This window comes from Diceros bicornis, chromosome 10 (genome assembly GCF_020826845.1).
Source record: "Diceros bicornis minor isolate mBicDic1 chromosome 10, mDicBic1.mat.cur, whole genome shotgun sequence".
Taxonomy (NCBI): domain Eukaryota; kingdom Metazoa; phylum Chordata; class Mammalia; order Perissodactyla; family Rhinocerotidae; genus Diceros; species Diceros bicornis.
In genome coordinates, this window is record NC_080749.1 from 83269939 (window position 1) to 83284454 (window position 14516).

General features: G+C 36.9%; 1 protein-coding gene across 2 annotated transcripts in view; it reads right to left on the minus strand.

Annotated features, from left to right (window-relative positions):
• Positions 1-1360: 1360 nt before the first annotated feature.
• NDUFS1 (NADH:ubiquinone oxidoreductase core subunit S1) overlaps positions 1361-14516 on the minus strand; it is a 29686-nt gene continuing 16530 nt past the window's right edge. For both annotated transcript variants that reach the window (XM_058549673.1, XM_058549674.1), the window contains 7 exons: positions 13876-14005; positions 10840-11000; positions 7152-7306; positions 5185-5360; positions 4487-4621; positions 4314-4386; positions 1361-2857 (listed from right to left, as the gene is read on the minus strand). In XM_058549673.1, coding sequence (XP_058405656.1) covers positions 2766-2857; positions 4314-4386; positions 4487-4621; positions 5185-5360; positions 7152-7306; positions 10840-11000; positions 13876-14005 — 922 coding nt within the window. In that variant the 3' untranslated portion in view covers positions 1361-2765. The remainder of the gene's footprint in view (positions 2858-4313; positions 4387-4486; positions 4622-5184; positions 5361-7151; positions 7307-10839; positions 11001-13875; positions 14006-14516) is intronic.

Here is a 14516-nt window from a genome sequence, read left to right on the forward strand (position 1 = left end):
TGTTTAAACAACTCAGCAACAGCAACAACAATAAATGATTATATACTGGGTATTGTTAAGAAGGCATATCTTTTTTTTTGCTGGGAAAGATTCACCCTGAGCTAACATCTGTTGCAAATCTTCCTCTTTTTTTTTTTCACCCCCCTCCCCAAAGTCCCAGTACATAGTCGTATAGTCTAGATGTAACTCATTCTAGTTCTAGGTGAGCCGCCACCACAGCATGGCTACTGACAGATGAGTGGTGTGGTTCCGCACCCAGGAACCCAACCCGGGGCCGCTGAAGTGGAGCAGGCCAAACTTAACCACTAGGCCATCAGGGCTGGCTCAACGCATAGTAATTTTTTATTAATGTATTCATTATAACACAATTCACAATAAATTTTGGGGCATTCTGTATGGAGTTGAGGTTTTAAGATTTTTCTTGTTCATCTATTCAATTTCTATAGCTGTCCAAAAGGTTTTTATTTGAGGCAACATGGGACAGTAAAAATATCTCTAATCAAACCCCCTTGTCTTTAATCTCTAACTCTATAGCCAGGGGCAGTTATTTGATATTTCTTGGGTCTCAATTAATACCTATTGTTAGCAGGGTTTTTGTGAAAATTAGATATAATGTACTTAAAGCTTTAACGGCACATATTTAGAAGGTCCTCTATAAATTTTATTATTACTCCAGTGTCTTTCCACGTTGCCTTCTTCACTCAAAGGGACTTGGCCTTGACCCTTTGTAGATCATCTATGACTCCCTCACTGCTTAGAGCCATAATTCCACCAGCCAGGTTATTCTTCTCACCTCTATGTATTTTTCTTCTATCTGGGGGCTCTTCTTCAGAATCCTTTCCTCTCTAGCAACCATCTTCAATGTTTACGCTCACAATAACCTTAATATCTAGCATTATGTGACTAATAGGTGCCCAAGAGACAGATTTTCATGTCTGCTTTATGTAAAAACCAACAAATGTTCTTGAGCACTACTTACCCCAGACAAGATCTTCTTTGCAGGTTCAACACACCTCGAGACCCCTCGAGACCAGCAACAGTGCTAAGGGTAAAGAAGGCAGGGAGGGACAGGAAGTTTGGACTGAATTCAAAGACTCTCAGCAAGAACTGATACAATTTCAGGCAACTGAGAATTTTAAGCAAAGCACTTAAGCAAAGTATACAAACAACTTCATGATGTATCACTAAAGTGGATAAAACAGACAGTTCTGAAAAAGCTGTTACAGGTGACAAACTTTGTACAATTTTGGAAGATCAAGTATTCATGATATAACTACTATTCTACAAATCTTAACCTTTGTTATAGCAGGAATGAAGAAAGGAATAAGGGCTACAAAACAAAAGGATTCTGAACTTAAGATTCTGAAAACAATTTAATATAGCTTTAGATTATCTCCTAGATTAACTGTAAAATTTTTACTTTTTTTTTTGAGGAAGATCAGCCCTGAGTTAACATCCATGCTAATCCTCCTCTTTTTGCTGAGGCAGACCGGCTCTGAGCTAACATCCACTGCCAATCCTCCTCCTTTTTTTCCCCCAAAGCCCCAGTAGATAGTTATATGTCACAGTTGCACATCCTTCTAGTTGCTGTATGTGGGATGCGGCCTCAGCATGGCCAGAGAAGCGGTGTGTCGGTGCACGCCCGGGATCCGAACCTGGGCCGCCAGTAGTGGAACACGCGCACTTAACCACGGGGTCGGCCCTCCCTTTTTGTTTTGACAATTAAAAATTATGAAAGCTGATAGTTTTGTCTTCTATTACTGGAATAATTTAGTTGACTTAATACTACAGATGGTGTTAATATAATAAATATAGAACACCAGTGAGAACCTAAATTATCTCTCTTGACACCTTCCTCATTCCAAGGGTGTGTGTGTGTAATCTATTATGCAAAGAAAAATGTCACATAAATCACCATGACATTATATAAACAGATTCCAGAGAAAACAGAAAAATATGTTATCCATTAAGCTTCTCAGTACTAATTCTTGGAAGTAAGAACCTAGAGAATCTGCATTAATGGGAGGAAATTATGCATTCATTGCAGTTAAGAACAATGGGCTTTGGAGTCAGAATTAGGCTTGAGCCTGTGACTTTTTTGCTGTGGCCTTGGGTAAGCTACCTAGTATCCCTAGCTTCAGTTTCTTCATCTGTAAAACGAAATAATACTATCTGATAGGGTTGTAGCAAGAACAAAACAAGATAATGCATGTAAAACCAGAGTGGTTAGCACGCAGAAAAAGCTGAATAATCATTAGCTATCATTACCATGCTTATTACTAATTATAATTTTCCAAGATATAGATCTATGATTATACTACACATATTTTTTCTATATACCCAGCTTGACAGAAGGCTTACATTTTTCCTTTAGCACTAGAAAAGTGGGTCCTAACGGAAGCTCTTATTTCATTCATTTTACAAACATAAATGATCTGTGCACACAGACCAATTCACATTTTAAGGATTTTCTTTGTATTTGTCACAAAGATTATCAATGCTTTTACATGAAAGAGCATCTGTATACATCTTTATTAAACTATTTAACAACGTTTACACACAATACATGTTCTGAAACCTCCAAGTTCTTTGATAACTGCAACATCATTTTCTTTGTTGCTGTTTAATATGGTTTTCAAATAAGCATGGTAGAAGCTTAAATATTACATCATTCAGATTGTTTTTTAAAGCGAATCCTCTCAGAGATCACTCCAACATAACTGTCCGTGAACTATCTGTGGCAAAACTGGGTTCCTGGTGACGCTTCAGCATATGGACGGTTCCTCTACTGCCTGGGCACCCTCTGTGACAGCTTTGACACATTTGGCCATTGTCTGGGAGGCTCTGCTAATTGGATCTGAAAGATATTAAGAAAATGTGCAATTGTTATTACAACTTTCAAAAAGCACATAGTAAAACTTTTTTGTTGCACATATTCAGGAACAAAAAAAAGACTATAAAACTCTATGCAACCGTATGTAAATTTTGTGAGATCAACCAACAAATTCAAAAGATAAGCCCCTTATTAGTTAAATGCTTTTATTTTATTTTATTTTATTTTGCAGGGAAGGATTTGCCCTAAGCTAACATCTGTTGCCAATCTTCCTCTTACCCCTCTCCCCTCAAAGCCCCCGTGCATGGTTGTATTCCTAGTTGTAAGTCCTTTTAGTTCTTCAATGTGAGCTGCTACCACAGCATAACAACTGACAGGTGGGTGGTGTGGTTCTGTGACTGGGAAACAAACCCAGGCCGCTGAAGCAGTGAGAGTGCCAAACTTTAATCACTAGACCGTCAGGGCTGGCTTGCTACATGCCTTTATTAAGTATTCCTCTGTTTGATTAAATAATTATATACAGCCATGCAATGTGCCAGTATTCAACCATTAAAAATATTATAGGCAAGTATTAAAGACACAGGGAAAAAATGTGCATACAAACTGTTATTGAAAAATAGGTTACAAAAGGATATTTGTACTAAAATCCATTGAATTGTACACTTTATGGGTGAGTTTTATGTTATGTGAACTATGTTTCAATAAAGCTGTCAAAAGAAAACCCCACAGTAAATGAATAATCTCATTTTTCATTTAAATAATATATATGTATATTCCTGGATGATTGACAAAAATGTTAAAAATAAATGTAGTTATCTCTGGGTAGTGGGATCACAGTGATTCTTCCTTGCTCTTTTGGGCTTAGGTATGTATTCTACAATGAACATAACTTTTATAACATAACTAAAAAGCCTATTAAAAATAATCTTAGATACAAACTGTACCAAATATTTTAAAATATACTCCTATCTGCTTTTAGATAGAAAACTATTTAAAATCATCTGTCAACTACCTCATAACGTGGAAGTTATATCAAGTGTTGTAGGATCTGCAGTAAACAAGTTTCAGTTAGACTGCATTCCTTAAAAACATTCCTAACAATTCACATCAGAAGCCCTGTTTAACATTTTCACATTTAAGTGTTTTGATTCTTCCACTATAATTCTCAGAAAAACCTTCACAGTTGTTTGTCACTTAGAAAAATTCTCTCTAAATTGCTACACAGTGTTTTTACATATAAGAGTAAAATTTTATATTTAAAATCTGTTAACTCTTTTTGGATTTTCAAATTCTCCTTACATTTCAGAAACAAAAGAGTAAAACCAGAAAATATGAATTACATTAGTTCTGATGTTTGAAAATCTTCAAAGATTAAAAATATCAAACACTACCACTAAGAGGCTGGAATCATAACGCTAAATTAGGTGATCTTACTCCTTGCCACCTTTCCCATTTGGCAGTCACGCTGACAACTGCATACCTGTCATGTAGAAGTCTTTTATCGTTAGCTGAGGTGGAACAAGCGGATCAGCAAGAAGTTGCTGGTTCACTAACTGCAAAAAAAGGAGTAAGAGATCAATAATAGCACTAAAACTAGTACTGCTACACTAGAGGATACGCTATTATGAAAACTGCACTCAGGCAAGTTTTTACCTTGGAGAGCTCATTTGCTTGCTGGAAATAATTAGCCCCTTCGACATCATCATATCGAACAAGATTAGGAGAGACTTCTTCCAATCTGTTCCTTACTTGATCCAGAGTATCGTATGGAAGAGTTATACCTGCAATCTATAACATATCAGGTCCCAAAAATTGACATAAAGCTTTAATACTTAAAAATTTCAAATAATATATAATTGTAACTATAGTGAAATAATACAGTAGTACTGAAAAATCTATTGGTGCCTATTAGCATGTATACTAAGCAAGTGGTTTCTATGCTAAGCAAGTGGTTTCTATTAATTCATAAACAGCTGTCAGTACATTAGTATCTTTAGAAAATATGCTGATTATGAAATAAATGATTAAAGAGATAATGCTTTGCTAAATATGAATGCTTCTGCTAACCTATTACTGATCATATACAAAGGTTACAGACCAGACAACTGTATATTATTATTTTAAATTTCATGATGCTTTTTACAGTAAAGAGAGTGAAAAGAGTGTTTTTGGGCAAAAGACAAGTCAAAAGTAAAAATACTAATTTCAAATCCCCATTTTCTGAAGATATTTTTCCTGCAGAGATTATTCAAATCATCTCCACATTTCAGACTTGCATCTTCCTTGACTGGGAAAATCATCTTGACAAGCTCACACGTCAAGCTTCTGGCCAGCAGCACCACTAGGCATACCTCAGAGAGGGCTCTGATAATTTTCCAGTCTTCTCTTGCCAAGCCGGGAGGCGTCACAGCTACTCTAGTCTGCTGAGCTCGGCCCTCAGTGTTGACATAAGTAGCAGACTTCTCTGTGTAGGCAGCGCCTGGCAGAATAACGTCAGCTACAGGAGCTCCAACATCACCGTGATGTCCTGTGAAAAGACAGAAAACAGCAAATGACATTTCATTAACAAACTGATTAGGTATTACACACGAATACAGTATACATTCTTCTTAAATCTCATTTTTTAAATTACAAAAGTGTTTTAAAAATTAAAACGAGGGGCCGGCACGGTGGCACAAGCGGTTAAGTGCGCGCTCCGCTGCGGAGGCCGGGGGTTCGTCGGTTCGGATCCCGGGCGCTCACTGATGCACCGCTTGGCAAGCCATGCTGTGGCGGCGTCCCATATAAAGTGGAGGAAGATGGGCACGGATGTTAGCCCAGGGCCAGTCTTCCTCAGCAAAAAGAGGAGGATTGGCAGATGTTAGCTCAGGGCTGATCCTCCTCAAAAAAAAAAAAACAAAACAAAAAAAAAAAAATTAAAACGATATAGTACTGAAGTATTTGCAATAAAAATTAAAGCCCGCTTTGCCCACAATTCAACTCTCTTCCCAAGGAAAATTACTTAACGCATTTGGTATATTTTCCCAGATTATTTTTTGCAAATTTGCAAATATGTATAATATCATACACATATATAATGAGCAACTAGATATATTATTTCTCTTGATGACTACAAAGTGGAAATGCTCAGATGTATGTTAGTGAAATTTGATAAAGTAGACTGAAACACTGGAGGAACGAAAAGTGTAGAACAGCAATATGACAGAAATAATACTGAAAAGGGCATAAACAGAAAATTATGGAAAAGAATATACTGAAAGACATCATTCATTAACAGGTTAACAAAACTATTAGAAGAAAAAAGAAACAAGTTAAATGAAAGAAAGCTGTAGAATAAAGTTTGATCTCATTTGTGTACATGTTTGTATATGCACGGGAAAATGTATGAAGCAGGCATATCAATACTGTCATCAATGATTATCTCTGGATAGGACTGGGGACAGGATTTTAGTTATGCATTTTGGTTTAACTTTATCAAACTAAAGACAGGAAATATTACATAATGCTTTTTATGTGCTATGGCAATAAAAAGCCTATTATAAATTTATAGTGTTTACATGTAAAATGAAGTGGAAAGTTATGTAATATTTTTCTCTGTAAAATACTCAGGATTACTCTGAACTCTGTTTACTCCTGAGAAACTTGATTATATTTACAGTGAATGAGAGTTCAAGAAAAGGAGTCAAATGCAAAAACCAAAGGAGCACTGTTAAGTATAATTCATTAAATGTCCTGTAACACAGGACTCATGATTTTTTAACTTTTCACACTGTTATAAAAGTGCTTTCCCGATTATATAATAACCCTAAATATTCTCTGAAAAGCTGAATTTTAATGTTACATAAATAAACCATAATTTAACCATTCCTGTTTCTGCAGGCATTTAGGTTTCTTCTTCTTTTTTTTTTTTGTGAGGAAGATCAGCCCTGAGCTAACATCTGTACCCATCTTCCTCTACTTTATATGGGACGCCGCCACAGCAAGGCATGACAAGCAGTGCGTTGGTGCCTGCCCAGGATCCGAGCCCACAAACCCCGGGCCACCAAAGCGGAGCGTGCGCACCAAACCACTTGCGCCACCAGGCCAGCCCCTAGGTTTCTTCTAATTCTTTGTTATTAAATAACATAAAGTAATAATTCTTAATAGCAATAGCAACTATGTAACAAATAAAACCTATGATTTGATTTAAAAAAATACTGGGCTGTGTGGGAAATTCCTGAAGGGAAAATATTCAATCCACTAAATATATTGCTGTACTGCTTCTAATACACACAACGTACTATTCTCTTCTGTTTCTGGTATCACAGATGCTACTTACCTTGATAAATAATGAAGCAATCCTTTGGCAAATCCTGTCGAGTGATACAACCTCCATCTGCTCCCAGGAGAAACAGCACTTTGGGAGAGTTCTTCCGAATTGCTTCCACCCCAGGTTTATAGCCAAGGTCTAAAGCAGCTACTTGGCTTGCAATCCTTTAAAACAATCACAGAGCTTTAGCATACCTGTAGTGTTTTCATCACAAAAAAATCACACATGGTAAAAAAAAAAAAAACACATGATAAGCCAAACACAGTCATTAGAGAAGAATCAGATCATTTTGAAAACCAAAAGGGAGACATCTAAACACTCAGAAAACTGTAACTCAGAGAAAACTATAATTAGTAGATTGGTGTAGGTCCTTACAGAATTTTTTCTATGAATACATATTATTCTTATAAGCAGAAAATAATCTTTAAAAGAAGAGGTCTGGAATAACCATACTTTGAATAATTGGGAGTCTTTGGTCTACTGTGCTATTGTTAACTTTCTACAAATAGTAGCCCTTCTGAGGACCTACTGTGCATAAAACTAGCTGGTCTTTTACCTATTAAAGGAGGAGGGCATGTCAAACCAACTCCCATTAGATGCTGCTGCTCTGTTAAACTCTCTGATGGGACAATATTGAAAGAATAAAATAGAAAACATTTAAAAGAAGCACAAGATTTGTATAATGAAAACTACAAAATAACTTTGAAAGACCCTAATAAATGGAAAGACATCCTATGTACATGGATTGGAAGACAATATTGTTAAGATGGTAGTACTCCCCAAATTATCTATGGATTCAATACAATCCCTATCAAAATTCATAGCTGAATTCTTCGCAAAAACTGACAAGCTGATCCTAAAATTCATATGGAATGCAAAGGACCTAGAATAGCCAAACCTATCTTAAAAATGAACAAAGTGGAAGGGTGCATACGTCCCAATTTCAAAACTTAGCTCCTTCCTCCCCACCACCTACACAGGGTTTTTTTTCCTTAATTTTCCTTATTCTAGGCTTTGAGGTCTGTCTCTCTCAAAGATCCAGGCAGAGACTCACACTAATTTATCAAAGAGCCCACCTCATCTTGGAAAACAAACTGAGTAAGCCTAAGTTTGCCTCTGCAAAAATGACAGGTAAACAAAAAAACTACAGGGCTGATGAAAAGATTCTCTAAGAATTAGAAAATGTGCTTTACTCTGAACAGACTTACTATAAGAAATAAAAGGTTTATGGGCTGGCCCCGTGGCTTAGCGGTTAAGTGCGCGCGCTCTGCTACTGGCGGCCCGGGTTCGGATCCCGGGGGCGCACCAACGCACCGCTTCTCCGGCCATGCTGAGGCTGCGTCCCACATACAGCAACTAGAAGGATGTGCAACTGTGACATACAACTATCTACTGGGGCTTTGGGGGAAAAAAGGGGGAGGATTGGCAATAGATGTTATTTCAGGGCCGGTCTTCCTCAGCAAAAAGAGGAGGATTAGCACAGATGTTAGCTCAGGGCTGATCTTCCTCACAAAAAAAAAAGAAAGAAATAAAAAGTTTAAAAATATGTTTCATGTTCTCAATAGGCATTAAAAGATATGTCCTAATAAACCATTAAACTTGCATAAAAAAGAAATCTTGTGATAAGAATGAAATAAAAAACAAGGTTAATAAATTAAAAATCACAAAGTGTCAGTGCTCTCCAGAATGAAAACTCACAAAATTATAGAAGATAATTTAAGAAATATTCTCTAAACACAGAGAAAAAGGAAGTGAGAAAAATTATTAGAAAAGATAAGAGAACCGAAAGTCTGAAAGGCCAACAAATGCATAACGAACAGAAGCTTCTGCATGAGAACAAATAACAATATAAAAGTAAACCAATATGCTTTTTCTGAACCAAAAGAACAAACAAACAAACAAAAAAATTTCACTTTGAAAATGGAGAGTATCTATGATGTTCCCAGGCAAAGGTAACAAACTACAAATAAGTGTCACCTAGTTACATGCTGGTAGGACTGTGGAACACCAAAAATAAGGACTCCAAAGGACGAGCAGGCAGATAGACACACATACATATACAAAATCAGGTTATCATATATAAAACTCAGACTAGATGAGATCCTCTCTAAATCACTAAATGAAAGAATGGTGAAAAAATACTGAGTATTAAAGTGAAAAAGTCTGTGATCTTTGTACCTGGTCAAGTGGTCACTTATGAGAAGGAACCAGAAAGACAGTGTTAGACATTCAGAAATTAAAAAAAAAAATTATTTAAGTACCCATTCAGAAAAAAATACTATAGGAATAAAGACATGAATGCAGAAGTGAATTAAAAATAAGAAGAAAGTAAAAATTGTGGCTAGAAAGGATCCAGAGGTGGTCAATGAAAATAAACTCTATTTAAAAAATATAGTTTTAAAAAATGTTTACATAATGATCTACAGTGCCAACTTAAACCAACAAGGGGAAATATAACATTGAAATTAATGTTTCAGAATGCATTTGAACACTTTTAAATTAAAAAATTTACCTATTATACTTAAAAACGTGCTTAGCATCAATCCTTCAACAATTTGAAGAATTTGAAAAATAACACTTAAGGTAGAAAGGATTATGTGAAATGGGAAAATTCATTCACTAATGTAAAATTGGTACAACCTTTCTAAAACTTTTTTCTAAAAACAAGTTGGAAATGAGCATTAAGAGCCTTAGAAATGTTTATTCTTTTCACCCCAATAGTCCTACCTTTGGAAATCTACCCTAGGGAAATAATCTAAAGTTCAGCGGTAACTGTGTACCACTGCATTATTTATAAATAAAGACTAGCATCAATATACAAGTTAACAAGAAGGAAATGGCTAAAAAATTATAAATATTCATGATATTATTTATTTAAATTTTTATTTTTTCCCCCAAAGCCCCAGTAGATAGTTGTATGTCATAGCTGCACATCCTTCTAGTTGCTGTATGTGGGATGCGGCCTCAGCATGGCCAGAGAAGGGGTGCATCGGTGCGCGCCCGGGATCCGAACCCGGGCCTCCAGCAGCAGAGCGCGCGCACTTAACCGCTAAGCCATGGGGCCGGCCCTATTCATGATATTAAATAGCCATTAAAGTTTATATTTATAAAGAATTTCTAATCACAGGAGGAAATTCTTATTTGGTAATGAAAATTGATCAAAATCAGGACATAAAATTGTATAGACAGTATGATTTCAACAATAACTAAAAAAATTCATAAAGGGAAAAAAAAAAGACCAGAAGAAAGTACACCAAAATAGCAACAGTACTTATCTATGGATTGTGGAATAAGGGTAATTTCTATTTTTGTACACTTTCGTCTCTTTCCAACTTTTTTCAAATAAATTTGCATTATTAGTCAGCAAAAAACTTTACTTCAGATGAATTCTCATGTTAGCTTACATTTTTATCATTTAATCATAAAGTTACAAGACTTGTTTCAATTTTTGAACCAAGGTATATTAAAATGATACAGATTTTCAGGATTTTCTCAGTACTTAGTGCTATTTTGGATATTTTTAATATTATTTATAATCTTGAGTTCTTCTCACACAGAAAGCAAGGCTTTCTATTTCACATCTGCTACTAATGTTGCTAACTATTAGTTGTTTGTAAATCTAAATGTGACACATTTAGAACACATATACACAAAATTACTTGAGTTTTATAGTATAAAAAACAATTATGCGACATACCTATGAAGGATATTCATAACTTTCCAATTATCAGTAACACCACTACTCATCCGGATCTTTTGAGCAATGTTGGAAACAGCCGCAAGAATTGCTGCCCCATCATTCCTTTGGAGTGCAGAACTGCCTAAAACCACCATTGGTTTTTTTGCTTCCTTTAAGACCTATTGGGGAAAAAAAAGTAGAACTTTACTTAAAAAAGAACATTAAAAGTAAACCAAACCAAACTAAATTTTTTTTTTTAATACTTTTATTTATTTATTTTTCCCCCCAAAGTCCCAGTAGATAGTTGTATGTCATAGTTGCACAGCCTTGTAGTTGCTGTATGTGGGACGCGGCCTCAGCATGGCCAGGGAAGTGGTGCGTCGGTGCACGCCTGGGATCCGAACCCAGGCCGCCAGCAGCAGAGCGCACGCACTTAACCGCTAAGCCACGGGGCCGGCCCCAAACCAAACTAAATTTACATCTACAATATGTTGTCCAAAGTTTTATTTCTAATGCGAATCGCTTTGATTTGCTAGTCAACATTATGGACACACATACAACCAGATTCAATCAAAAACAACTTAAGCAGATTTAATCAAAAACAATTTGCCAATACTACCATGAAAAGGCTAAACAAGTATCAGATAAAACATATTTTCTAAAAGGAAGCAATGAGAATGAAAATCATAGCCAACTATCTTTTGTTCAGAATGACTATGGGTAGGTCCCAGAAAAACTGGGGAATGTTCCCTATAGATTCAGATGGTCCCGTATAACAGGAGACACCACACTGAAGTACCATGTCTACTGTCTTCTATGTATTCACCATGCCCCAGACAGGGAGGAGGAGGTTGGGAAAGCAATGACCACTAGGTCACAGTGCAGTTTTCTTTAAACCACAGTAACTTCCTGAACACCAAAAACTGAGGGAGAGTGTATCCCAAGAGCAAAGGAAACTAAAGATTTGGTGGAGGACAGAAAAATCTGAAGTAAAGCTGTGCACTAAACAGCTCACTCTCCTGCCAATCCTCTGTAGCATTTTCATAAACAGCTGGCCCCAATCAAAGAACCAGCAGGAGAATGAGGCCTAGATACTACAAAAAGGAGGACATTCGTCACAAGAGGAATTTCCCAAGGAAACGTGAAGAGTTCAGACAAGTAGTTTTCAATAGCCTCAAAGAAAATGAAAAACAACACACTCTTTTCTTACTTAAAAAAAGAGCTCAGGGCCGGCCCCGTGGCTTAGCGGTTAAGCGCGCGCACTCCGATACTGGCGGCCCGGGTTTGATCCCGGGGGCGCACCGACGCACTGCTTCTCTGGCCATGCTGAGGCCGCGTCCCACATACAGCAACTAGAAGGATGTGCAACTATGACATACAACTATCTACTGGGGCTTTGGGGGAAAAATAAATACATAAAATTAAAAAAAAAAAAAAAGAGCTCAAATAAGTGACATAATAGAGAGTATTATACAATACAAGGAGATTTTCGTCACAGAACTCAGGAAAGAACCAGAAGAGAAACCAATCAGAGATGAACACCATTCCAGAAACAATAAAAAACAAATACAACATGACTGTAAATACAGGAATGAGAAAGACAGGCTATCGGAAATTATATAAAACAAACGAGAAAAGAACAAAAGCACATAGGAAAAATGACAGGAGAGAGAAAAGGGGATCCTATGTCTAGATTGTTAAGTGTGCTTAATGAAGAGAACAGAACTAATTAATAGAAAATACATTTAAATCTATTATAGAAGAAACCTTTCCTGAAGAGCATTAATCACCTTCTGGGGCGTGGGGATGGGAACTAGTGAAAGAGAGAGACTTCTCAATAAGCACTGGTTAGTATTTTTAATCCTTGTAATCATGATAATGTTCTTCCTATTCAAAACAACAATGGGGTTGGGCCTGGCTGCTTTGTCCCTGTGCACTCGACTCTTTTCTTGTCCACACCTGAGGCTGTCAATGAAGCAGCCCTCTTGGAACCACGAGGAGAGGCTCCCACACACACACGTGAGTGAGCCAACGCACGAGGACAGCAAAGCGAGAAGACAGGCTCCTTCCTGGATGACACCCTTGGAGAACCACATCACCTGTCACACAGCCCACCTCCAGAACCGTGGTTATGTAAGAGGCAGGAACCCCTTACGTGGTTTTAATGATCACCACCCCAACACACACACACACACCCTAAAATAAAGAGAACCTTGAATCTTCAGACTGAAAGATGTCCTATAAAAAAGTGAGAGAGAACCACCACCATTAAGACATATTCTGGTGAAGTTATTAAATTTCAAGAATAAAGAATCAAGTATAAAGTATCAATGAAAAAGTATCTAGACAGGAACAAAAATCAGGACAGGGTTGGGGGAGAAGACAGCTGATGCCAGGCTTCTCCACAGTAACCAAAGGCAGTGTACAAAGTTTACAGAGGAAAAAAGGTGTGACCCTAGACTTGATATCCTGCCAAGGCTCTCTTCAGAAATAAAATAGACATTCTCAGGCAAGCAAGACCTCAAGGAATAGTGCAGCTATGAGTCCCTCTCGAAAAAAAAAAATATAAAACTATAAACTCCAGACAGCAGTGAAATTAATGTGAATAAGGAACGCAGTAATGAAAAAGTCATGTAAAATGACTGATGAAATTTCTTTTAGGAATAATAACTCTTGCAGTTAAGCAAGATTTCATTGAAGTCTGAAGTTTAATTCTTTCAGTTTCACTTCAATTTCTTTTCTGATAATTTCAACTAAAATTAAACTCTGGTACGTAGAAACAGCATGTACAGTATGATCTCATTTTTGTTTGTTTGCCTATCTATTCATCCACCTTGCTCTATATATGAATAGAGAGATGATTATGATGTTTCACCAATACTTGTTTGGGGTGATGGGATTCTGGGTAGTGTTTTACTGTCTTCTACATTCTTGCGTATACTGCTATAGTTTTTAACAGTAATCACATATTGTTATTACAGAAACGATAAATTTTTAAAATAATATAATACTTAAAAATTAACAAGAACAGATAACATTATAATATGAGAGAACCTGGCTGAATGGATGGCTACCCGAAGCAATGTCTCGAAGAATTTTGGGGGAATCTCCCAGATGGTCATATCTGTAAGTGAGGTCCACTGGGCTGCCTATAAGGGCCACTTTCAAGTCATTATGAAGCCAGCTGAAATAAAAACAAGATTTTTAGAGCTAAATTACTAACTTGGCATAGTTAGTGGTCTCATCAATGCCAGGTACTACATCTATTTATATTACAAAATGTTAAAAGCACAAAAGGGGCCGGCCCGGTGGCATAGCGGTTAAGTTCACATGCTCCGCTTCAGCGGCCCAGGGTTCACACGTTCAGATCCTGGGCACGGACCTATGCACAGCTTAACAAGCCATGCTGCGGCGGCGTCCCACATACAAAACAGAGAAAGACAGGCACAGATGGTAGCTTAGGGCCAATATTCCTCAGCAAAAAGAGGACTGGCAACAGATGTTAGCTCAGGGCCAATCTTCCTCACCAAAAAAAAAAAAAAAAACAAGCAAAAAAGCATCCACAGAACATTTAACCTTAATACACATAATTTATTGTGTACCTTTCAAAATAAAGTGTTGCAAAAATACACACCAAGGTAATTCAATGAATTAATTTGCTGTGTAAGAATGCTAACTCTAAGCCAGCTATAAAT